Consider the following 24,013-nt stretch of genomic DNA (forward strand, 5'->3'; position numbering starts at 1 on the left):
TAAAGCCGTCGGGGAGCAGTCCTTCCCCGACGGATAGCTGATCCGGACTACACAAAACTAGCCATAAAAAAGTGAGAGACTGCGGAGAAACTAGAAGCAACTCTTTGAATTTGTTATCACTGCTGAAGAAGCAATTGAAATTGGACAGCTTGATGGGTAACAAAGTTTGTACCATGTACCATGAAATCGACCAAAGAAATAATTCTACAAAAAATTCAAGAAATTAGTGTCAAATTTTGAAGCAAAATTCCATCATGGGAGGAAATATTCTCCATATGGACATGTACCCTCATTATTTGAAATTGAAAATAAAATCGTGGATATTAAGCAATCTTCTCTAGAAATTTTAGGATGATCAGACATTATGTTTCGAACTAATACTACCGTTCATTAACATGTGGCAATATTGACTACTGACCAACCGGGAGAATAAAAACTGATGTTGGGTTACCACTGCCACTGCCATTTATACAATAACTAATAAAAAACATTTTATTTTTTTTGGGGGTAGTCAACAAAAGACATTTGATAGAGCATGGACACCGTTGAAGCTGAATTAGTTACTTCATCCGATTCAATTGTATGTCAAAATCACAATAACATTTATCTACAGCAAGGGAAGAATGCGCTACCTACAAATCTACATCTCATTGCGTCTCCACTAATCAGCACCACTAGGCCATGAATAACAATGCACAATGTCAGGTGCCACAACTTTGATGAAGTAATCTCAAAGTCCACTTTGATACAAGGAGCACGTACAGTAGTGTTTCAGCACTCCCATCTTCCCTTCCCCTATTCTTTTCTTTTTCTTTCTATCCTGCTCTTCTTTACAAACATTAAATTACTAGCACTGGCTTTCAGACTACTACTCTCTCACAACGTACATTCTTGAATAATCCTTCAGATCCCACTCAGAATTCTTTTTTACAAGGGCTAGCTGGACAGCAAGGTGAGAATCTATAAGAATTCAAACAGGGATACCTTAATGCCCTGCTCTGAATGCTTGATCAGCTGCTATTCTGAATAACTGGCTGAGCTGGAAGTCTATCCTCTATTGGCTGGGAGATCGGGATCTTCTGTAGCGAACGGTATTGCAGGCGAACACTCTCTCCACTGTCAAGAATCTTGAGTAGGTACCTATAATAGGATCCCCACCCGGCCCCCAAAGAAAACAATGATGATTAGTTACAACATTTTCCTATACCATGAGAGGTTTTAGTTTTGGGATAGGAAGATTCATGACAGTGGAGTTGAAACTAGACAATCAAATTCCTTTTGAAAAAATTTTGACCCCTTCTCTTATAAGTGGTATCAGGGTCTGGTGATGGCATAACCGCATGGCACTAGAAAAACCCATCACCCTGACAGTCATAAGATATTACCCGCACATAATCCAAAATCAGCAGAAATCTTGAGCAAAGAAGAAAATGACAATACTCAAAAGGTTGTAAACTCAGATACTTCTATCCCAGCATACTCTCAATCAAAAGATAAAGAGAGAGGAAGAAATAAAAAATCAGACATATCCTTTCAGTGTCCAGGTTTGACAACTTACCACCCATTGAGGCACTGGGATGTAATGACTGCTTCCCTACCAACAAATTTATCAGGAGTCCTCCTATTTCCCTGCATATTGAAACACCCCGTTTAGTTTGTTTAATGTAAACAGGCAAAACTGGACTTCTGAAAGCTTGCAAAAGAACTTACTCTGATAAGCACTTTCTCGTTTACTGAAAATGGGTATTGCACTCCTCTCTGTAGCCTAGGGCTATCACCATCTGCAGATATCTCCCCATTTTCCTGCACCAGAATAGATGGGTGTCATCAATTAAACCATTAATTCCTTCGCTCTAAGGTTCAAGGAAGAATTAAATGCTTTTTTTGCTTAAACACTATTCAAGTTTCAAACGCAACTGTGAATATTGAATTATATTGGTGGGCATATATATATATATATATATATATATATATATATATATATATATATATATATATACTCTATTCCTTAAAACACTACTTGAGTTTCATATCACAACAGTAAATATTAAATTATATTGGTGGCATTTATAGACAGAAGTGCTTGTTTTTCTACAAAAGAGAAAAAGTATGAGACATGTAGTAAAACCCAAAAAGAAATATCAAATCCTAAAAATTATCAGGCAGCTCTACCATCCAAGTATGATAGGATAGAATTGAAATATGGCATCATTCCATTACTTGAACATCTTAACATCCTTAAATATGCCTACATCATGATAACATTCATGTGCTTACCGAGAATATATATATAAAAGAAAGAAAAAATAGCAATAACATCCAACTCTTTTTAGGCATTTCTATAAAGTCTACCCTGTTCATTCTCTTCATTACATCCATTTGTTCCCCAACTTCCCTTCGGCGCTTACGAAGAGCAGCATTGTGGAAAAGTCTCCTGTCATCCTCATGTTTCACAGCTGCAGCCGCTGCTCTCAAAGCTGTTGATAAGACTGATCAGTTTGGGGGAAAAAAGTGATGCGTGTGGGTGTCTCTTTTTTTTTTTTTTTTTTTTTTTTGGGGGGGGGGGGGTGGTGAGAGAGAGAGAGAGAGAGAGAAGATGTACCATGATTGGGTATCAAAGAGCCACCATCAATTTCCGAACCGCAAAGGGTACATTTGGACTGTTAGGCAGAGAGAAAAATATTTTGATTACTGATACATTTTTTGCATGAATTACTACATAAAATGAAAGCAATAGAGAATGCAATGGATCATGAAATGTAATAAAAGGGAATGCAATGAATCACAAAATGCAATAAAGGGGATTGCTATCACCTATGGAACATTCTTTTGCATTTTGTATAACTAAAGGAAGTTTCTACCGTTCAGGAGCATAGCACCGTGCACACACACATCAACATGAGCTGAGCAGTCATCTAACCCCTCTCTATGTCTGGACATAGCATGGCCACTCTCAGACACAGTTCTTTTTCCCATATAACTATTTCCTACACTAGCAAATAGACCAACTTGCTCTTTCTTTCTTTTTTTCCCCCTCAGTTTGCAATTTGGACCCCAATGAGAGTGGAACTTATGACCTATTCTTTGCGAGATGTTAGTCTTTGCTAACTGAGTAACCCCCTCGGGTACATTTTTGTTTCTTTGATCAGGTATCTCAATGAAAGACATTAAGCATAGCATAATTGAGCTACAGTCCAATTCATCTATAAAGAATTTAGTCAAACAGAACATCAGCGAAGAATGTATACACCACAATATATATATATATATATATATATATATATAAACAGAAAATTTTCAAATAGTACCCAGAAAAGTTCCAGGTTCTTTGCATTCCAAAAGTCAACTTCAGAGATATAAGTTTTTTTTTTTTTTTTTTTTTTTTTTTTTGGGGGGGGGGGGGGGTTGGGGATAGATTAAGGTCGAGTTTGAAGTCAATTAAATTGGATAACACAGAAATCAATTGAAGGCCGTGCTTTGCGCTGTTTTCAAATGCTCACTTGCTGAATGCTTGGTCGTGGGTTCAAGTCCTAGAAACTGGGTAAGGCTGCATATATTGGATCATTTCCAGCCTGGTAAGCTCGGAAGCCTCGTGCACTAGGTACAGCCTTCAATTGCAGAAGTCCATTGAGTGGACTCATTGAGAATCCTACACAACTTCTCAAGGAATGTGATATATGGGATGATTTTTCTTCAGATTACAAGTTAGAAGAAAAACGTGACACATGAATGTTTAGTTCTATATAGTGATACCGGGTTGAGTCCAGTAACATGGACCAATTGCCTACAAATGACAAATAAAAATAAAGACCTTAACAAAGCAAGGAGAGACCAATAATTGCCCATATGACAAAGTTTCAAAGCCAAACTCAATCATAAAACCTCCACCCATCCATTCATTTCAACTATTTTTCAATATTGCATTTCTTAATAGATTCTGCAACATTCTTTTGCTACATAATAAAGTATGGTTAAGATGAAATTAGGGAATGTTATATATCTCTTCATTTTATTTTATTATTATTATTTTTTTTTTGGGGGGGGGGGGGGGGGGCACAGAACTGGTTCTCCACAAAACATGACGCCTAAACATGATCTGCCACATTGCAGTCTATAATGTCATACAAGAAGACCTCCTAAGTGGGCCATGCAGGGAAACAGAGCCAAATATTTAATATATTATAAAAGAGTAACCAGAAAAAAATTGAATACTATTACAAACTATTTCAACAACATTAAATAAATTATTTTCTAAGTGAAAAGGAAAACAGAGTAATTATGCATGTTAGTATGGGAATAACACTTCAATGACAAGTTTGGAGGCAATCATCCAACATTTCTAACCAGCAAAATGAAGTTGCAATGTATTGCTTTACACCCTAAAATGCCAATATAAGAGATGAGTACTCCTTACCGTTTCAAGGACCTTTCTGAGCATAATCCCACCAAACGAATGTCCACAAGAGACAACAACAGCATCTTCAAGAAATGCACCACTGGAGATCAAAGTAATTCAAGACAATAGGTACTTCAGGCAATTCATCTCATTTTCAAATATCAATTAAGGCAATTCATCTCATTTTCAAATATCAATTAATCTTCCATGATAAAGCCTGTTTAGCATTCAGGTAAAAGCAACATCAAAGGAACATTTTGCAGGTAAAATAATACAAAAGTTAGGATTTTACTTTGAGAACTTTCCTTTTAAATGGCTTCTACCAGGAAACACACAAAGCTAAAATAGAAAACCTGAGAGGAATTAAGAAATCCAGTAGAAGCAAAAACACTACAGAGCAACGGTTTCATGTTTAAAGATTGAAATGCAGTCAAATAAAACCATCTAGAATTTAACTAAGAAACACCAGACAGGCTTCAAAACTTGCTTGAAGTCTGGTTCGTTCCCAAACAAACACAAAAACAGACCAGAACAACCATATATGATTATGAATATTTCTGTTCCAATAACAAAGAGAAAGACACTCGAAACGCCCAAAAGAATGTTACCATACAACACCTTACACAATCCAAATGGCCAGTTTTGCTTTATAGAAAAAAAGGTTTCAGCAATCTCAGGAATTTGAAAATTTGCCAAAATGGTCTTCTAAAATGAGATTTTATACAACATAACTGTTCATATGAACAGTGATTTGGGGCACATATAGACAGCTGCCTTCCTATTTGTGTTTAGTTATGTCAGTGTCAATTTAGGGTGTTTCAATTTTCAGTAACTAGCTTGGTTGTAATGGGAGATTATATGGTATTAGTTACTAAATTCATTTTAGCAAGCAAGTATTAGTCTCTAATATCAGATTTAGAAAGTAGATTTAACTTATGTTTAGAAGTCTACATTTTCTTATGTTTTTATTTGAATTATTTGTTTCCATTTAGTTGCTATTTTTGTTTGCTTTCTATTTTTGAGACTTTCTATCTGGTAAAGTATACGTCAATCTATATATAGCTCCCCACCCCCACCCCAAAAAAAAAGAAAGAAAGAAAATTCAGAGTTGATTAATGGATTTTCTATTGCTTGCTTGCAAGTGTTTGATTTGAGAAACACTTGTGCTCAACAGCCGATATAGCTGCAGGTGAGACCCCAAGGGTGAACCCCTCTTCATCTCTCCATATGCTTTCTTTTTACTTCTTATCCTTTTATGTTGGGATAATTACCGTTGCCCCCCTCTATTATAGCTTAATTACTACTTTGTTCCCTATACTTTTTGAAATTACTAATTCAACCTTAGAATTTACCTATAATTACTGTTGCCCCACTACCGTTAAACTCTGTTAGTTAACTGATGACGAGGCAGTTTTTATTTATTTAAAAATTCAAAAATAACCCTAAGGTTTTATTCTACTTATTTATACTTTATATCAAATCACACTATTACCTTAGTAATAAGGGAAAATTTAACCCTAATTTGGTAGTTCCTTATTTTTTAGCTTTTTTATATTTACTTTTCAATTTGGTATTATTTTTTAGTTTTTGTTATTTACTTTCCAATTTGATGTGATCAATTTTAGGAAGTTCCTACCTCCATTAGGTTTTCATTTATTTACTATCTAATTTGACGTTATCAATTTTAGGAAGTTCTTTTTCTTAACCCAAAAAAACAATAATTTAGGTAGTTTTTTTTGGAATTCAAAATGATAAGAATACAAGCGCAAAATTGGTACTTGATATGGTTTTTTTAAAATGAGGATGGTATTGCGTTTTGACTTCTTAATTCTAGAAGGACAAAAATAGACATTAAACATTCAAATGAAATGGTCTTTTAACACAGTTAGAAATGAGGGGAGCAACAGTAATTTCATAAAGAGCGGGGTCCTTTTAGTAATTAAGCTATAATACAGGGGGGCAACAGTAATTATCCCTATTAGGTTTCTTCTTTCATATGTAAAACTCATAAACAATAACAAATAAAGATCCAGCTATCCAATATGTTCTCCCTTATTGAGTTGGTCCTGGCTGCAATCAATCTCTCACTGTTTTGCTGGTTCAAGGTCAACTTTTGAGTTACATGGCCAACTGCACTGCATAGCTGTTGAACCACATTGACAGTTGAGGACAGATAGAACAGAACAGGGATGGTTTGGGAAAAATTCAATATTTTTCAACTGAATGGACAGATATAAGGTAGGAAAACCTGGTCAAATTTATGGTTTTACAAGATCTACAAACCAATATCAGGATCTTCAAAAACAGAGGAAGGAAACTAGAAGAAAACCCAGGTTGTTTTATGAATCAACTCTAATCAAGAAATAGGCAATCTCACCAGAGAATCAGAATTAACATATTGATCTGTAATTATATTGGTGGAATAAAGATAATCAGATCTGAAGTTCAAGCTATCAATCAGCAAGTTTCCTAGTTTAAATACAGATATGCTGAGGTGAAAAGAAAATTAAAAAGAAAAAAAAAAGGTAGAAGAAGAAATTTAGGAAAAATAATAAGATTTGAGGATAGACAACAGTGATATCCAGAACTAGAAGAGAGAAGCGAACAGCCAGTAGAGGACACTTAGCCACACATTCAGTTCTCAACAGTTTAATGACACTCTCAAACAAAAACTAATTTCTTTTAACGAACCACGCCTAATTGGTGGAGCCATATACATAACTCTTTAAATTTCCTAAACTTGCCCACGAAATGACCCCGAGTCACTCTGTAATACTGGAAAAGTAAATAGACTTGAACGAAACTCTATCTAGGTAACAAAATTATCTAATCTTAACTGAGACCCTATATTTTAACTACTAATCTAATGCACTAAATTCATCCAACTTTATGGTCCATATAAATCAGCCTTCTGAATATCAAATCCAAGAAATAAAAGGCCTAACCTGTAATGTACTACCCAAAGCTTGTTTTTAGTCCATTGGATGGCTGGCAGTACCTTTTGGCCTTTATACAGGATCATAACCTAACTTAAGTAAATCACTTCCCCAATGATGAAAAAACAGCATACTTGAATTTTGAAGTACCAAGTACAGAAGAATGTCCACTCAATCAGTGTACACAAAAATCACCTCGGTCCAAAATGCATTGCTTCTCACACACAGAAGGAATGAGATCAACAAACTGACAAAACTCTTTTTGTCAGTATCGTCAAGGGAGAATGGAATCAAAGCTTTTAATTATTGTCGGTATATGGACTTCTCCTCCAATAAAGCTTTCAGTGAGAGACTTCACAACTCCGATTAGATCATCATTCAAATCATCTTTTTTTGGTGAAATCATTCAATTCATGATCAATATCAATCATTACACCATCTTTAGGATTCTCATCTTTGAGAAATTCCTTCTCCAACTTGTCTTTATTTCTTCATTACAGAACTTCACATATAAATTCACCTGTTGGTTTTAACTCTTCAAAGTTTTATCTATTATATTCTATGAAGTACATAAAAGTAGTTCTCATATCTCGCATGCCTTCATGAATGGGTTGCATACAAAATCCAACCGAATTTTGCCATGGGGAACTATAGATACAGAAGAAACTCACATAAAGACTATATGAAAAGAAATGCTTAAGACTTCGTCAACTTATAAGCCAAACCTTACACTTAGAAAAAATTTGAGCACATGAAGGTTGAAGAAAAGAAACCAATGAGCTCCAAGGGAAACAAGTGGTTGAAGATCATAGTATACTGCAGTAGTAGTTCCATAACATCTGCAATATACTATGAAATAATTTAGTTCATCCTCAGCTTGAGCTACTTCACTCTCCAGTACCTTAGCAAATTAACATTCTCTTCGAGAGAACATAACAATGTAAGACTAGACTAACTCTACAACAGTGCAGTCAATACCATCAAAGTACAGCAAGCAGGATGGACATATATGATATTGTCTAATACCTTAACAGAGATGCCACGTTCACGCAGTTTTCTTCTTCTGTAATGAGCAAGCATGTTCTACCCACTCCTAAGAAGGAAGTTGCCCTCAACCATGATTTTCTCCAAGAGATAGAAACTAGTTTTGCAAAATATTCAAAGGAAAAACTGAAAAGTGGCGTACGTGCTTTCATACATCGGCATTGATTTTTATTTTTTTAGAGGGTTTGGGGCTAAGTCATATATCTATTTGCTAAGGAACTTGTCGGTAGTTAGATAATATTTGTTAAAGGAACTGACATGGACTTTCACTCACCAAGGGCTCCAATCATAATCAGAATCCGTCCACAAAAAATAAATGCCCCAATAAAATAAAGATCTTAATAACACCACTGAAACTGTAGGCCAATTTAGGCCTGGCTATGATATGGTCCCTACTATGATCTTCTAGATTCTAAACTACACTTGGGAAAAACCCTCTGATCCAGATACATCAGTAAAACAGACTTGTTTTATTAGAAATAAGCCTTGGATTGGGTTACCCATGTCTTAGATCATTAGTACAAGGTGTTCTCATCGTAATGGGAAACCTTTGTTGGCCTATAATATGGGTTAATTTCCTATACATCTTAGGTTTACTCTATGAGTTAAGGATGTTTTAGGTCTCCAGAGTAGGGGATATTTTTGTGTTTTCTATATAAAAATGTGAAGGGATCCAGAATTTTACACAAACCTTAATAAGCTAAAAGGCTATTATTGCTTTGTTCACCCCCCCCCCTCAAAAAAAAAAGAAAAGAAGAGGCTGTTGTTGCTCTCCTTATCCATTGATGAAAAGTGTCCCATGTTCGATCAAGGCTGGTTGGTCATTGGAGTTCGCCACAATGCGATGTATCTCTATACTCTCTTTTTTATCTTCTTTTCTTCCATTAAACAAGTCCCACTCTACTTACAAAACCAGGACATCAGAACACTTATTACAGCAAATGTGGATGATGTGAACGTAAAATGTGCTGCACTTTGAATTGCTACCGAGAAAACTACCCAGGCTGTTTATATAATAGAGAAGTGGAATATTCAGGTTGTTTGGAAATCAAAGGCTTGCCCCTGGGTTAGGCCACCTACAAATATGATCTCATTGTACTTTGACGGAGCTCTAGTGAATTCAATTGCCTCATACGGTGGGGTTCCAGGGAATAACACGGGCAGTCCTATTATGGCATATGCTAGTAGAGGGGAAAAGTTATCGATATTGGCAACAGAATTGCAAGCCATACCTAGGGGATTTAACATGACTCACGGGAAGAGTATCTGGAGGTATCCATCACATCTGATTCTAAATTATTAGTAGATATGCATAATGGGTCTATCAAAGGACCTTGGAAGTGTCAAGCGATAAGAGGAATAATTCTGCAAGAGGCAGCTGGGCTAGCAGAGGTGGAACGAACTGAATCAACCAGCAGATTATAACATATTGATTTAGACAGGGCATTATCAACTGAAATGGGATCCTAGTGATTTCCCTAGAGATTTATTTGATCTGATTCGACGGGATGCAGTAGCACATGTTTATTACAGGATGTAATTGGGCTAATTTTCCTATTTGGGTTACTGGTTAGGACTTAGGGGATCCCTCCTTGTTTGGCTTCTTCTTACCCCTCTACAAAGAGGTTCTAGGAGAATGTCTTCCTTTTGTAATTTTTCTTTTCTAATATATAAATATCTCACTCATCCCCCCCCCCCCCCAAAAAAAAGTCGTTTTGTACTGTTTTTTTTTTTTTAATATGCAGAACCCGTGTAGTTCAGAATCATAAGCAAAGACCTGTTTGATAACCTATCCAGTGTTTTTGCTTCAAAAGACATCCAAATCAAATTTTCACACTTCTAAAAGTGTTTGATAGAACTTACTTTGGGAAATGCTTTCAGGGTTCAAACCTCAAAGCTTCAAACTTTTTGGAATTTCCTTATAACTTGTTTCACTTAAAGTCCATGCGCCTTCAAATTTTTGTTTCAAGAAACAGAGGTAGTTGTTTCATCAAATGTTGCTTCTTGACACATAAATTTCAACTTCCTATGTTCAAACACAAAATTCAACATCTACTTCCAGAATAACCAGAGACGGAACATGTTACACAATGGTTTTCGACCAAAATTTCTTTGTCTCGAAGCAAGAAACAGTAGAAACAATTTCCGAGTGGGCTATCAAAGGTCCAAGGTTTTTCTTCTTTTGGCATGAATTAGGATTGGAGCAATCTGACCATTAGAACCCTTCTATACACCTAATTCTGCATTCATCTACCCAATACAAGAACTCAATTCCAGTTTGGTGCAATACTGCCACACACAGATATTCCTACTGTGAATTTCCTATTTTACCCTTGTTAATATACTAATTGCCAGAAATTACAATCAAAATAAATATTTGCTGATTTGTTATACATATATCAATAAACAACTGTAGATTATAACCATACTTAGCGCCCTGGCTCTTTTTTGAGTCAAAGGGACTTGATGTCACCTTGGCACCTCGCTTGGTGTTAGTTTCGTAGTCCTCTATTGCCTCACCTCAATTTGTCGCCTTGACTACTATGCTTCTAGCACACTTAGGATTTGTCCCCAAATTTCAAATCTACCCGTTAGATTGATCTGTAATTTTCACCATCTGTTCTCCTACCGCTTTGCTAGACTGGGTTTGAGTTTGGAGTCATTCCACCCATCTAATTGGCAGTTATTTTGGATTATCCTAATCTGAACCTATTCTCTGATGAAAAAACATTCTTTATTGGTATGTTTTGAGTCTTCAAATTCGGTAGTAAATTGCACATCCCTGGCCATCTTATCCTACCATAACAGAACCCTCCCCTATAAGGCATGGCTCAAGAACTCACGTGATATCTCGCTTTTCTCAGCCAAGCGAGACGAGACCAGTCGTGCAACGAAAATTTTACCATATCTCGCCAAGATCTCGGTCATATCTCATAAATCTCGTATATCTTGGTCATATCTCACATATCTCGGATATATTGGTCATATCTCAGCTACCTTGGGCTATATCTTGGATGTATGTTGGACAAAATCTTGGTGACATTTCACCACTATCTTGGATATCTCTGTGAGATCTCAATTAATCACAGGTATTATTTTATTTATATGATTATCGTGTCATGTGAACTTTATAATTAAAACATTGACGATGAACATATGAAATGCATAATATATTATAGTTTTGAGTTTCAAACATTAATGTATTTATAAATATTAAATATATGATGTGTACGACAGGTTTTATAAATGTGCTTCTTCAGTAGGGTTTTAAACTTGGGTCGAAAGGGAACTCACATATGCAGTTGTTTTTTCATCAAACTAATGCTACCACTGCATTCGGAAGGCTAAAATAGGCTGCACAGCAAGTCCTACCCCAAAAAACCCTTACAATTCAGCGAGTTGGGAGGAAAAAATTCCCCTAATTTATCAAGATCTCATTTTTTCTAGCCAAGAGAGATGCCTGGCAAGAGCATGTTCTCGAACAAGGAATTCTATCAAGATCAACACAAGGCTGAAGCAAAACTGCATAAGAAATAATGACAGTGTAATTGTAGTATTTCCACTTATGTATGTGACAGTGAATGGTAAGCACTTCACTAATTCCCACTAAACTTTCTTCTTCTTCCCCTCCAACTAACACAGGTCCACAATCAACACTTATTCATCAAGTAATATTGCAAAACAGAGCTGCCTAAAAGATGCCAACTTGATCAACAAATTAACTTGAATATGACTGAAGTTAATTGTGGCAACTTGAATCTACAACTCTATGACAAGTCACACGCAGTTCTTTAAAAATATCAGAGAATGCTAGGTATATCAGGTCATGAATATCACAGTTAAAAAGCGCTAATAACCATATAACTCTGTAACTTCACTGCGTAAGAGATGACCTGATAAGCAATATAATCATTTTTATTCATTTACGTTTTAATGAAAAATCCAATACTCTTTGAGAGTTTGAAGTGAGCACCACTCTTTTGAGACAGATAAGAAAAAGGAAACTTTCACCCTTGTTATAAATAAACAAATATAACTTCCTCCAGCACTTAAAGAAAAGGCTGTGATGGCTCAACTCAGACATTTAAGAAACAAGTTCAACAGCAAGGGAACTTTGACTCACGATAAGGGATCAGAGAGGACACTTCTTAATGATGGTTCCCTGTTCAAATTGTTCCTCGATTCCTGCAGGGGGGAAAAAGTGTCACTGATTCTCTTCCCCCACTAAGAAACCATTAAACATCATTTCAAATGGAAGAAAAGAAGAGTAACAGCAACAGCATGAACATGTAGCAGTGACATCAAAAGTAGGTTTACATACCAAAGGCATCAAACATCAGGATAGATCCATCTAATCTCAAATTCTTCATGCAATTATTACAAATGAAGAATTTAGATTTCTTATAAGGACAAATTTATTCATTTACTTTTGTATTTAATTTAATTAAAATCTTCATTAATGATACTTAATTTGAGGCCAACCATTAAACCCTCATTTTCATTAAAATTTCAATCTATTTTTCATAAGAATTTAGATTTTCGTAATAAGGACAAGTTCATCCATTTACTCTCGTATTTAATTATCACCTTCATTAGTTACATGACATCAATGTGAGGATGGTTACTCCACCCTCTTTAAATTAGAATTCCATCTCTTCCCTTATTGCCCCTTTATTTTTTTTTTGTTTTTTCATCATATACATCTTCTCCTTTACTATTTTTGTTTATTTATTTGTGATTTATTTTTAACTCAAGTCATTCTACCAATTAGCTTCCCTAGATTTCCTTACTCGAATATAATTTTCCACAATTACCACTTACCCTTTATGCACTATTGTTATCATCTTCTAGTTGATTAAATTAGAGCGAGGGTGGTAGGCAATTTTTTTTTACCCTTTTGATGTTGTTCCCTTTTAATATGTCGAACAAACTAAAATGAGAGTGGTGTATGACAAGTCATGACAAATTGTTTTTTATCAAATGATCATGTTTCTTGTCTTCCCACATGATTTTCTCTGTGTTTATTTTGATAAACTATTGATGTTAGGATAAAAGACTCCTAGTCAGAATCCAAGAAGCATACAAGCGTCCTAAAATCCTAGATTCTAGTTTGAAATTTTTTATCCTAACATCAACAGTTTCAAAATAAACACAAGAAGAAACACGCAAAAAAATGAAAAACATGATAATTTGGCCCATAAATATTTGCCATCAATTGTCACACACTACTACTATTCTAGTTTGTCCAATAGAGAAAACGAGACCAACATTAAAAGGGTAAAAGAAAATCACCAACTACCTTTGCTCTAATTTAGCCAACAAAGAAGACAACAATAGTGTGGATAAGAGGAAATCATGGAGAATCTTATTTGGGAAAGTAAGTCATCAAAGAGAGATGTTAGAATGATTTGTATTAAAACATATAATAAATAAAAGAAAAATGGTAGAGGAGAAAAAGTATCTGAGAAAGTGATACAATGTATTATGGAAAAATAAAAACAAATGAAGGAAAAGAGAATGAGAAGATCATAGTCTAATTAAAAAAGAGGGTAGGATATTGATGTAGCTAAAAGATCCAATATTGAAAGACAATGTAAATAAGGATCTTCACTATTAATCTTGAACGATAATACAAGGAAATGGTAAAACTTAGGGACTCTCTCAACCCAAGGTGGGGACTCACTCTCTCTCTCTCTCTCCTATATATTTGTAGTCACTCCATGAAAGGAGATCAAATTTGAAGATAGATTTTGCTTGTGCACACTTGTGTAAAAAGGGTTGAGTGAGTCCCCACCTTGGGTTGAGGGAGTCCCCAAATTTTACCATTTTCTTGTGTTATCATTCAACATTAATTGTGAAGATCCTTATTTGCATTGTCGTTCAAATTTGTATCCTTTGGCTACATCAATTGGCATCAGGGCAAGATTCGATTTGGAAGCATCATGCCAAGAAGGGCAATGTCAACAATGCAAGAAATTACATTACGAGATGAGGTGAATCAATTGAAGGAAGCAAATCAAAACCACCAACAAATTATGCAAGAGGTTTTGCACTGACTTCCTATAATGGCTTATAACACTTATCAAACAACTTCTACAATAGTTGTGGACCAAACTTTTCACATCCCAGGGGAGCGCCGAAGTGAGGATCGTGATGGCTCTTCAAGTTTTACATCCATTCAATCCCAAACACGCGCATCCACGAACACTTTAGGCAATTGAGCGGTTAGCACGAGCCTTGGAGCAATCCAATAAAAGCATACGGATAGACATAAACGACTTTGACGGGAAACTCAATCCCAAACTCTACGTTGATTGAATTGCTTCTATTGAAACTTTTTTTAAAAGGAAAGAATTATCGGAAGAGCGAAAAGTTGATTTTGTAGCCACAAAACTTAAGGGTCATGCCTTGATTTGGTGGCAACAATTTCAACAAAGTCAAGAAAGGAGAGGACTCCACCCAATTAACAATTGGGAGGATATGAATGAAAAATAGATGAAAATTTTCTCCCTCTTGATTTCTCTCAAACTTTATATAAGAAATTTCACCATTTTCGGAAAGGAAATGATCAAAGTGTGAAAGATTACACCGAAGAATTTTTTAAATATTTATGTCGTCTTGATTTACAAGAAAATGATAACCAATTGGTAGCTAGATATGTTAGTGGTCTAAAGCTTTCTTTTCAAGATGAGATTGTTTTACACCATGTAAACACCCTTTGATGAAGCTCACCAATTAGCCATCAAAGCCAAAAAAAAATTGAAGAGAAATTCCTCTAACCGGTTTGAGAGGGCTCCCAATATTAGTATGAGAGATAAAATTATTGCAAGGGAATATTCAAGGCCTAGAAGTGATGAAAAGCCAAAACCCATGGCCAAAGACCAAAATAAGGGTAAGAAAAATTCTAATGTGTGTTATCAATGTGGGGATGTGGGTCATTTGTCATTTTCTTGTCCTACTAAAAAGAAAGAAAATTGAATCAATTTGATTAAGGGTGATGGTGATGAAATTACCTATGAAAATGCAATCCCTCAAGAGTATTGGGAGCCCGATAGTGAGGCCGAAAGCCTTGTTATTAGGCATGCTTTGACCGCACCTAAGTGCTTAGAAGATGATCAATGGCTAAGATACAATATTTTTCACATTTATTGCACCGCTTATGGAAAGAAATGTCTAGTATTAATTGATTCCGGAAGTTGTGAAAATATGGCTTCTAAAGAAATGGTTGAAAATTTTAATTTGACTTATGATAAACATCCCAACCCTTATTGCATCTCTTGGTTTAAAAAGGAGGGTGAGGTCCCCGTTAGAGAAAGGTGTTTAATTAAATTATCTATGGTATTTATTTTGATGAAATTTGGTGTGATGTGTTGCTTATGGATGCTTGTCATGTTTTGATTGGTAGACCTTGGCAATTTGATAGGAAAGTTAATCATAATGGGGAAAGGAATATATATTCATTTGTCTTGGATGTTAAGAAATATTGGTCGAATCCATTGAAAAATATTCCTCCTCGTGGTACCTCAAAAGATAAAAAAAACAAAAATTTTTATCTTTGAAACTCTTTGAACAAGCTTGCAAAGAAAATAGTTCTATGGCATTTTCTCTTGTTGGACGACAAACATGTGAGAGAGAGAGAGAGAGAGAGAGAGAGAGAGAGAGAGAGAGAGAGAGAGAGAGAGAGAGAGGGGAGAGAGAGAGAGAGACGTTAGAGAAAAGAGGGGGTGTGGTTGAACAGTCAAGAGCTTTTAATGCTCTTGACCATTTGTCTTGACTTGATCAGATAACTATTCTCATATTATGCAACTCATGAACATTTCTTTTGTATTTTTCATGAACATTTTGTTAAATACAAAAGAAATGGACAAATTGTCTTCTAATGAATCTCAATTCTAATGAGAAAATGATGGTATTCTATCTAAAAAAGAGCGCAGAATAGTGAACCTAAAATAAATGTTATTAATGAAGACTATAAATACGAAAGTAAACGAACAAATTAGTCCTTGTAAGAAATTTGAAATCTAATTTGTCTGTTTGTAATAACTAGTCAATGGAGATGGAAAATATTAGCATTTTGTCAAATGAAAGATTTGCCACAGCTTAAGTACATAGTCTTATATAACAGCATGATATATCCAACTAACAAAGAAACCTAGTAAATTAGGAAAAAACTGCAATAAGGAAACAATCTCCAAAGATTCCTAACCAACTCTTAACCCTTGCAAACGTATGCCACTTCCTAAAATTGATTGAACAATAATTAACACCTAAATAAAATAGAATCCTAATACCCTACTACAGCTAAGACAGAAACTAGACCTGGTTCATCTCCATCTAGATACCCAAGTACTTATTTTATTTTTCTTATTTTTCTTATTTTTTTCCCTGTGGGGGTTTTTTTTTATTTTTAGGGGGGGGGGGGTCGTAGTTCTCTAACCACAAGCACATGCACACAGGAGAAGGTGCATCAATTGTGAGGGAGGGAGATGAGAGAGGGTGTCGGAGAGAGCTGTTGCCACGAATCAATAGTAGTGTGGGTTTGGTCAAAGAGATGCTTTGATTTTCAATAAAATTGAAAGCAGGTGGTTTAGAGAGGAATTAAGGACAAGGGAAGTTGTGCAGACATAGCGGGATGAAACTGGGGTCTGTTCTGGATCCAGTAGGATGCTGCAGGAAGGATATCGATTAGCAAAAAGAAGAGATGGTTGTTGTCATAGTTTCCAAAAGCGTCACCTCCTTTCACCAGTTCCCAAATGCCTTGGTCTGTTACTTCCTTAACCACTTTGTTCACCTAGACACCATGACAACTATGGTCCCTGTGGGTATAAAAAGGAAGGTGTCAGAAAGGTTGCAGCCACAAGGGAAGCAGATTTGGTTACTTACTGGTACCGTAAAACAGTAACGGGAAGTCCTAGCCAGAAAAAGAAAGACAATGGATCCATCGAGGGGATACCAATTGGTGGAATCCTGAGATAGGATTTCAGAGTTGCAGGGGAAAAAACGAAGTTGCGTAAGAAGAGAAGGGGAGGAGAAATGTACAAAACCAGCAAGTAGCTCAAATCTATCTCTGATAATGGGGAAAACAGAGAAACAACAAAACCCAAAGAATAAAGACTGACTCACTCTTTAACTAGAAAACTAAGAAAGAATTTAGAAACTAAATATCGTACAAAGCTAACAGAATGCAATAAAGTAAAATAATATCATTCTCCAACAATAAATAGATTCCTAAAATCCTACTGGATCCAATATGTCAAACTGGACCTTGTCCATCTTCATCTGGATAACAGAATGGGGTTGCGTCAGTCCAACGGTAGTGTATCTGCATCACTAGCAGAACGTGCACACGCACACGCACAAGCGCGCACACACACGTACAGACTCATGAAAAAGAAACACATAACTCATGATCAATACTTGAAGCTAAAAACTTACATAAGCATTATCAGATCGGTGGCATACTACATCTTCCTCGGCAGAAAGGTCATCCATGAACTGGCTTACAGAGATTGGCACATAGCTTTGGGGAATTACATGGCCAGCTGCTGCAATAGGAGAACAATCTAATATAGCATTGCCCTGTGGCATAAGCCTAAAAGCTAGAGACGTCCTGCAGACAAAAATGAAGCTACTGAAATCAAATCTCATGCACCACATGAAGTAAATCAAGCAGAAAAAGAATAAAACCTTCCAGTGGTGCCTGTAGAGTAGTCAGGGGCAGCCTTGTATGAAGCAGCCGGGCGAAGGCCAGCAGTGGCATGGCTGAGTGCCTTGCCAGTAAGTAGTAAAAGATCTCCAGGACCAGACCCACCATCTGCTAGGTACCAACGATTATTGGGGTCACAAACCTATGCAAGGAAAACTGACAAAAATGACTTGAGGATCATAATAAACCAAAACTACCACAAGTTGACGATATCATAATTTGCCGGAGAACAGAAAAAATTCCAATCAGAAGAGCAGAAGCCAAATAACTAGTAACAGATGATAATATTCAGATATCCAATTCCATGCCAATAGGCAATAACCTCTACCAAGAGAATAATCCCTGTGTAATAAAAAAATCTATTTGGAGAAGCCAAGATACCTGAATGCCAGGACTGTCTGAAGCAATCAATGTCAATAATCCCTTCTCCAATTCAATGTTCATAGCTGGCTTGCCTCCCGCAATACCCCCCTTACCATTCTGTGAAGACGGATGAGAATAGGCTGCTGCCAACAACGATGAGGACGCCTCATTGGCAGGCAAGGGGTTATCATCAAGCAAATGGTTAAAAACACTGAAACATAAGAAGGGGCATCAGAACCAGGTATTGGCGTAATCATGTGCAGCATATTTAAGTTCCAAACATAAACATCCAACCAACATCATCTTACTCGCTTCGCAAACGCAGATGTCTTGCTATTGCACAAAGAGCAGCACGAGCAGCCTTACCCATACATCTAAAAACATCACCCATGCAGGGGGGTGATGAGTCCCCATCTTCAATAGCCCTGCCACATAATGATGAGATGTTTATTTTTCCTTAACCACAACCAGTGAAAAATAAAATTGTGTTCAACGAGCCTTCTCTTTTTTGTTTATCCGGGTGGGGAAAATCTAGTGGGATTTTCTTCTTTTTTTTTTTTTTTTTTTTTTTTGGGGGGGGGGGGGTTGGGGGGTGTTCGTTTGGTTGATGGGATGGCTTTGAAAAAGTGTAACCCCCAAAGATAACCAAATCTATAGACACCCATATGTGGCTGGGGAAATAAACTGCCATAGACCCATTGATATACTTAAAACTAGTGTCGGTGATATTGAAATTCATGCAGTGGCTATCTTGGAACTCCTATGAAGTACTAATGCAGCAAGAAAAATGCATCAAACTGATCTACATACTTAAGGAACAGAACAGGAAAAGTCCTATTGATCTCTTTCCACAAAGTCCAGCATACATCAGAAACAAATAATCTTCAACAATTCTATAACAAGAGCCCAAAGTGAGATGAGACCCTGACAAAGAAGGGATAAAAAATGATCATCCGAGCTGCATATTGTAACACCCCGCATGCATGTTTTGCATTGTAATGAACATCTAAAATTAATATTCATCATTATTATAATGATCTAGTTGCATTATTTTATTAATAAAGTCAAAAGTGGCATAGTTGTCACTCAAATGTAAATTTTTAATGTTAATATTCAGTTTTAATATATTTGTCAACCATTTTGATGAGAACGCAAGATTATAGTCATGGTACAAATTTTGGTCAAAACATTCGAATTTCGCATTTTTGAAAAGTCGAAACGAAACTCATGAGGACCGAAAAAAGTCCTCAATTTAGATCAAAACTGTCAAAATTTGTCGAAACCTGGTTCAACCCAGCTGGACCAGCTGGTTCATGAGAAAAAAAATTCCCAAATTTTGTGAGAAACATGGGAAATTTCATGGAAACCTGGGACTTTTTCCTGTAAATTTTGTAGCTTTCTCAAAATTTTCAATTTTTTTGTTTATTTCATGTTTCCCCAAATACCGCGACAAACACCCCCTCCATCAGGATTTCCCTATCCAAATTGCGTATTCCCTCGGACTGGTTATCTTAAGCATGTTGATGACCAGACTCATAAAGTTACAGTTATCGATTACCTTGACAACCATAGGCATAAAATGTCATGGGATGTCTATGTACGTTGGTTGGAGAAGAGGATGTTACAGGCATAATACTATTCAACTCACAGGATGAATCCACTCTTGGCTCTCCTCTTGGCACTAAGTTGTACTTTCCTTTTATTGTCAGCCATTTTGAAGTTAGAAATTATATATTGAATGTTATGTGCTTAAGTAGTTAAGTTTATAGTGTACTTTTTGGAAACTCTACATTGATGTTATGTACATTGAATGACATATCTACATTGATTTTTTTAGCAAAATACAGCCAATGTGTTCTTTATACTAATTAGTTTAAATGCAAAGTCCCACCCTAAAATACTCCTTAAAACCTGTCGAAACTTCATGTTAAAACTTGCACGAAAAAAGTCCTAAGTTTCCATGAAATTTCTCAGTTTGCCACTTAGGTTTCCCATTTTCACTGGGTCGAAACTTGAGTTTCCCTCAAATTTTTTCTATGGTTAAGATTGATTAGTATTAATGGGGTTTACGGGTGGCAACATCCTAACAAGAGAGGGTACCATCATCACATCATGTGCATACTTAAAAAGGTAGGTCATGAGTTCCAGCCACATGGTCAAGGAAGAAGGAGGTGGCCTATGAAGCAGCCACCATGTGTAGAGGGAAGGAGGTGGTGGTTGTTCAAAGCCAGTCACAAGGCTATGACCTGAACATGGCCTAGACTAGCCTAAGCTAAACGAAACTCAATTGATCAAGTCTGCTGACGAAGTTCTAGAAATAGTAGTCTAGGTGGCAAACCGACCAATGCATCCCAATATGGTTACTTTTTTAATTTTTCAGTGAATCAAAACACCACAAATAGGTAGGGGACGGGAGAATCAAAAGGGATTTTTTTTTTTTTTTTTTTTTTTTTTTTGGGGGGGGGAGGGTGGGGGGGTGGGAGGGGATGGGGGAGCTATAGAAAACTCAAGCTCTAAAAAGATGAGCCATTAGAAGGAGACAAACACAAAGATCCAAGAATACAACAACATGCATGTTCCTTGGGGTATCATCAAAAGATCTTTCGATGATCGTTTGGAGATTAAAGCTAACACCAAAGAAGATGAGTTTTAAATCATGTCAATAAAGCAAAAAGCAATTCATCTTCAAAAGTTCAGCTTTATTCAGATGTGGCATATAAGCATATGGCAGCCCCAAACACAAGCTTACCAAGCTAACACCAAAGAAGATGAGTTTCAAATCATGTCAATAAAGTGCAGTTCATCTTCAAAAGTTCAGCTTTATCCAGATGTGGCATATAAGCATATAGCAGCCCCAAACACAAGCTTACCAGATAACATATTGGTGAGTAAAATGATTAGTTTCAATAAAAGCAGGTATCAGGCCAGAGCTGCAGGCTTTCATGGTTCAATTTCACACCAGAACACTTCGGGCACTGACTAGACAGATAACTCCCAGAAAAGAGTTCAGTTTTCCCCAAAAATTACCCATCAATAAGCATATCAAACAAATGCTTATTTCATTTTGTGGACTAGATAAAACAGCACCCAGAATATAAAAAATCTTATTTCCATGGCCATGCTCTTGTTTCTTTTTGTGTCTTCTGCCTTCAAAGTGTTGAATTAGGAAACCACATCTTCAATTTAACTCCATTAACTGAAGAGTTTCAAGGAATACATTCTCTCTTCAAGAAACCAAAGGCTTTTGTCACCTATGTTGGCCCCCTTCATTGGGCATAATGTAATGGGGATAGGTAAATGCTCCATATAAAACAAATTCCAAATGCTGATCACACCATTGCAAATAGAAATATTCAAACCAGCCATCTAATGATATGCCTGGAAGTGATTATTGGTTTGTCTGATAACTTGTGAGTGCAGGCATTTCCTAGCTCAATGGTTGATAGACCACAGTTGTAGCCTTAGGTCAAGGAATTGAAATATCCTTCCAGCATAAATTGCTGGGGTAAGGCTAAGTAGGAAATTGCAACCCCCCCCCCCCCAGGGACCCTGCCTGTGTGGAAGACTTCTGCACCAGGTTCACCCTTCAGATAAACTTGTAACTCTTGTTCAAGCTTCAGTTTTCCTTTCAGTAAAGTCCTCTTTTCCCTGGCTATGCAATTTTAACTAAGAAATGAAGGGTCATGAAGAGAAAGAAATTAACTTGTCTAACCTTCAATTTAAGTTAAGTGGAGAAACACGACCAACAGAAGACACCATCAAGGACACTATTGAATTCACTGAGTCACTTGTCAGAAAGTTCAGCCAATACTTCAAGTAGATATTTAAACCACAAGTTTCAGTCGCTCCATCCTAACATAACCTATCCAAAAGGGAGCTAAAAAAAATTCCACCAGAACCAAATATTATCATTCGAACGTGACATTCCATAAAATAAAATAAAAATTTCTGCAAACTAGTCTCATGCTCAAATAAATAATTCGTCAAACATGAATCCCCAAACAAGCTTTCAAATCAAAGAAAATTCTTACCTTCCTGCTCTGTAGATATGGAACCCTCGATTCGTCTTCCCCCAACTCCCTCCGCTGCTGGTACTCTGATATTTCATCCTGAAATACACTCTCGTCGACTCCAGGGCACATCGCATCAGCGTCGAGTCCTCACTTCCAAGCTCAATCACCGCCGCATTATGCCTTGTAAGTGAACTCGAAAGAGCCTCCACTGACCTAATGTATGTTCCCACCGGTGCTCCATCGTAAGGAATCATATCTGAAAGCCGAATTCTTGCGACCGGCGACATTGCAACAGCTGGCTCTGCCGGCGCTTGTACTGCAGCAATCGGCTCTGCCGCCATTATATGATGATCAAGCGGTGCTGACCTATTTGGAGCTGCGGCTCCCGCCGCTGAACTCGACTGAGGTGCAGAGTGCAAGCCAAGAGTGAGAGATGATGGAAGCTGCTGGTGCTGGTGCTGGTGCTGGTGCTGTTGCTGTGATTGTAGAGAGGTAGAAGGAGACCTCATTGAAGAAGAAGATTGAGGATTGTTCGACGCCGGTGCCGATAATGGAGATGGAGCCATCGCAGACATCTGCATACCGATCGCCAGTATCGATCATTCTGCGACACTTAGGGTTTCAACGGCAGTATATGGATAACCATAGGAAGCCCAAATGAGATTTTGAAGACTGGAAGTCATTGCTGATATCGACGAGCATCTTCAGGTTTCAGATTCTACTAGTTCCACTTCTTATTTGGATCAAATACATGGGTTTTCAAGGAACTGAGTAACGGAAGCTTGAGAAAGAGCTTCGCAATTCGAAAAGAGGGAGCTTTGTCAAGTTTGCGCAAAACGTCTCATACCCTTTTATTTTTGGGCTAAAAGTTCATCTTATTTACAAGTATGCCATTAGAAATAGCAGAAAGAGGGAAGAGAACCCAGGACCTAGGACTAGGAGGTAATCTCTTTCTTAACAAGGAAAGGTGGAGAAGGTTGGTTTCCTTGTAGCTTTTGATGGTGTCCATGACTTTGTTCATGGGATTTGGGCCCTTCAGCATAAAAAAAAAAAATTCAGAAAAAAAGAGAGGGGATGAGGTTCATACCTGCATCATGATTTTCTCATTTTCTGGGTAAGACATCATGAATTCCATGATCTATTTGGAAATAGACATGGAGATTTTGTGGTAATGTTTAACATGAATTTAATTGAAAAATGGGTATTTAGTCACAAGTTTAGTCTCGAACATTCGTATGAATTCAAAAATACCATATGTATTATTGTCCTTGTAGACATACATATTCTTTGTATCTTTCTAGTATAAAAACTATGTAGTAAGACAAGTACCTCTTGCCCTAAAAAACTAACGAAAAACAACGATCAACTATATGGGAAGAAAAGTCCACTTGGCCATGGAATATGGCATATACCAATGCTAGACACATCACTATGTGCTTTTATTGTCCTATCAGCATGAAAAGACAAAGTCACGATGTTAAAGTTGACCCTGACTATATTTAAGCATAATTGAAAAATACAATGCATGACTAGATAATATTCATATACCAAGCTT

General features: G+C 36.7%; 1 protein-coding gene across 1 annotated transcript; it reads right to left on the bottom strand.

The window, feature by feature from the left end:
* Window positions 1–545: 545 nt before the first annotated feature.
* LOC149012817 (RING/U-box superfamily protein) lies at window positions 546–23,317 on the bottom strand. Its single transcript, XM_089158081.1, has 12 exons — window positions 22,477–23,317; window positions 18,754–18,870; window positions 18,464–18,656; window positions 18,064–18,224; window positions 17,812–17,986; window positions 12,500–12,561; window positions 4,415–4,496; window positions 2,603–2,660; window positions 2,353–2,477; window positions 1,711–1,803; window positions 1,559–1,629; window positions 546–1,140 (listed from the first exon to the last, which is right to left on the bottom strand). The coding sequence occupies exons 1-12, from the start codon at window positions 23,037–23,039 to the stop codon at window positions 1,011–1,013; spliced, it is 1,830 nt and encodes a 609-aa protein (XP_089014207.1). The 5' UTR covers window positions 23,040–23,317; the 3' UTR covers window positions 546–1,010.
* Window positions 23,318–24,013: the final 696 nt, after the last annotated feature.

This window comes from Hakea prostrata, chromosome 6 (assembly GCF_041222555.1).
Source record: "Hakea prostrata isolate BN-2017 chromosome 6, UWA_Hpros_2, whole genome shotgun sequence".
NCBI lineage: Eukaryota > Viridiplantae > Streptophyta > Magnoliopsida > Proteales > Proteaceae > Hakea > Hakea prostrata.

What these genes read in the sequence shown, in the direction of transcription:
- LOC149012817 (XM_089158081.1), bottom strand. Translation starts at nt 23,039, where the DNA reads ATGCAGATGTCTGCGATGGCTCCATCTCCATTATCGGCACCGGCGTCG. An exon ending in CTCTTTGATACCCAATCATG is followed by an intron (nt 2,478 to 2,602) that starts GTACATCTTCTC and finishes TCTTATCAACAG; the next exon opens with CTTTGAGAGCAGCGGCTGCA. An exon ending in TCCCAGTGCCTCAATGGGTG is followed by an intron (nt 1,141 to 1,558) that starts GTAAGTTGTCAA and finishes ATCCTATTATAG; the next exon opens with GTACCTACTCAAGATTCTTG.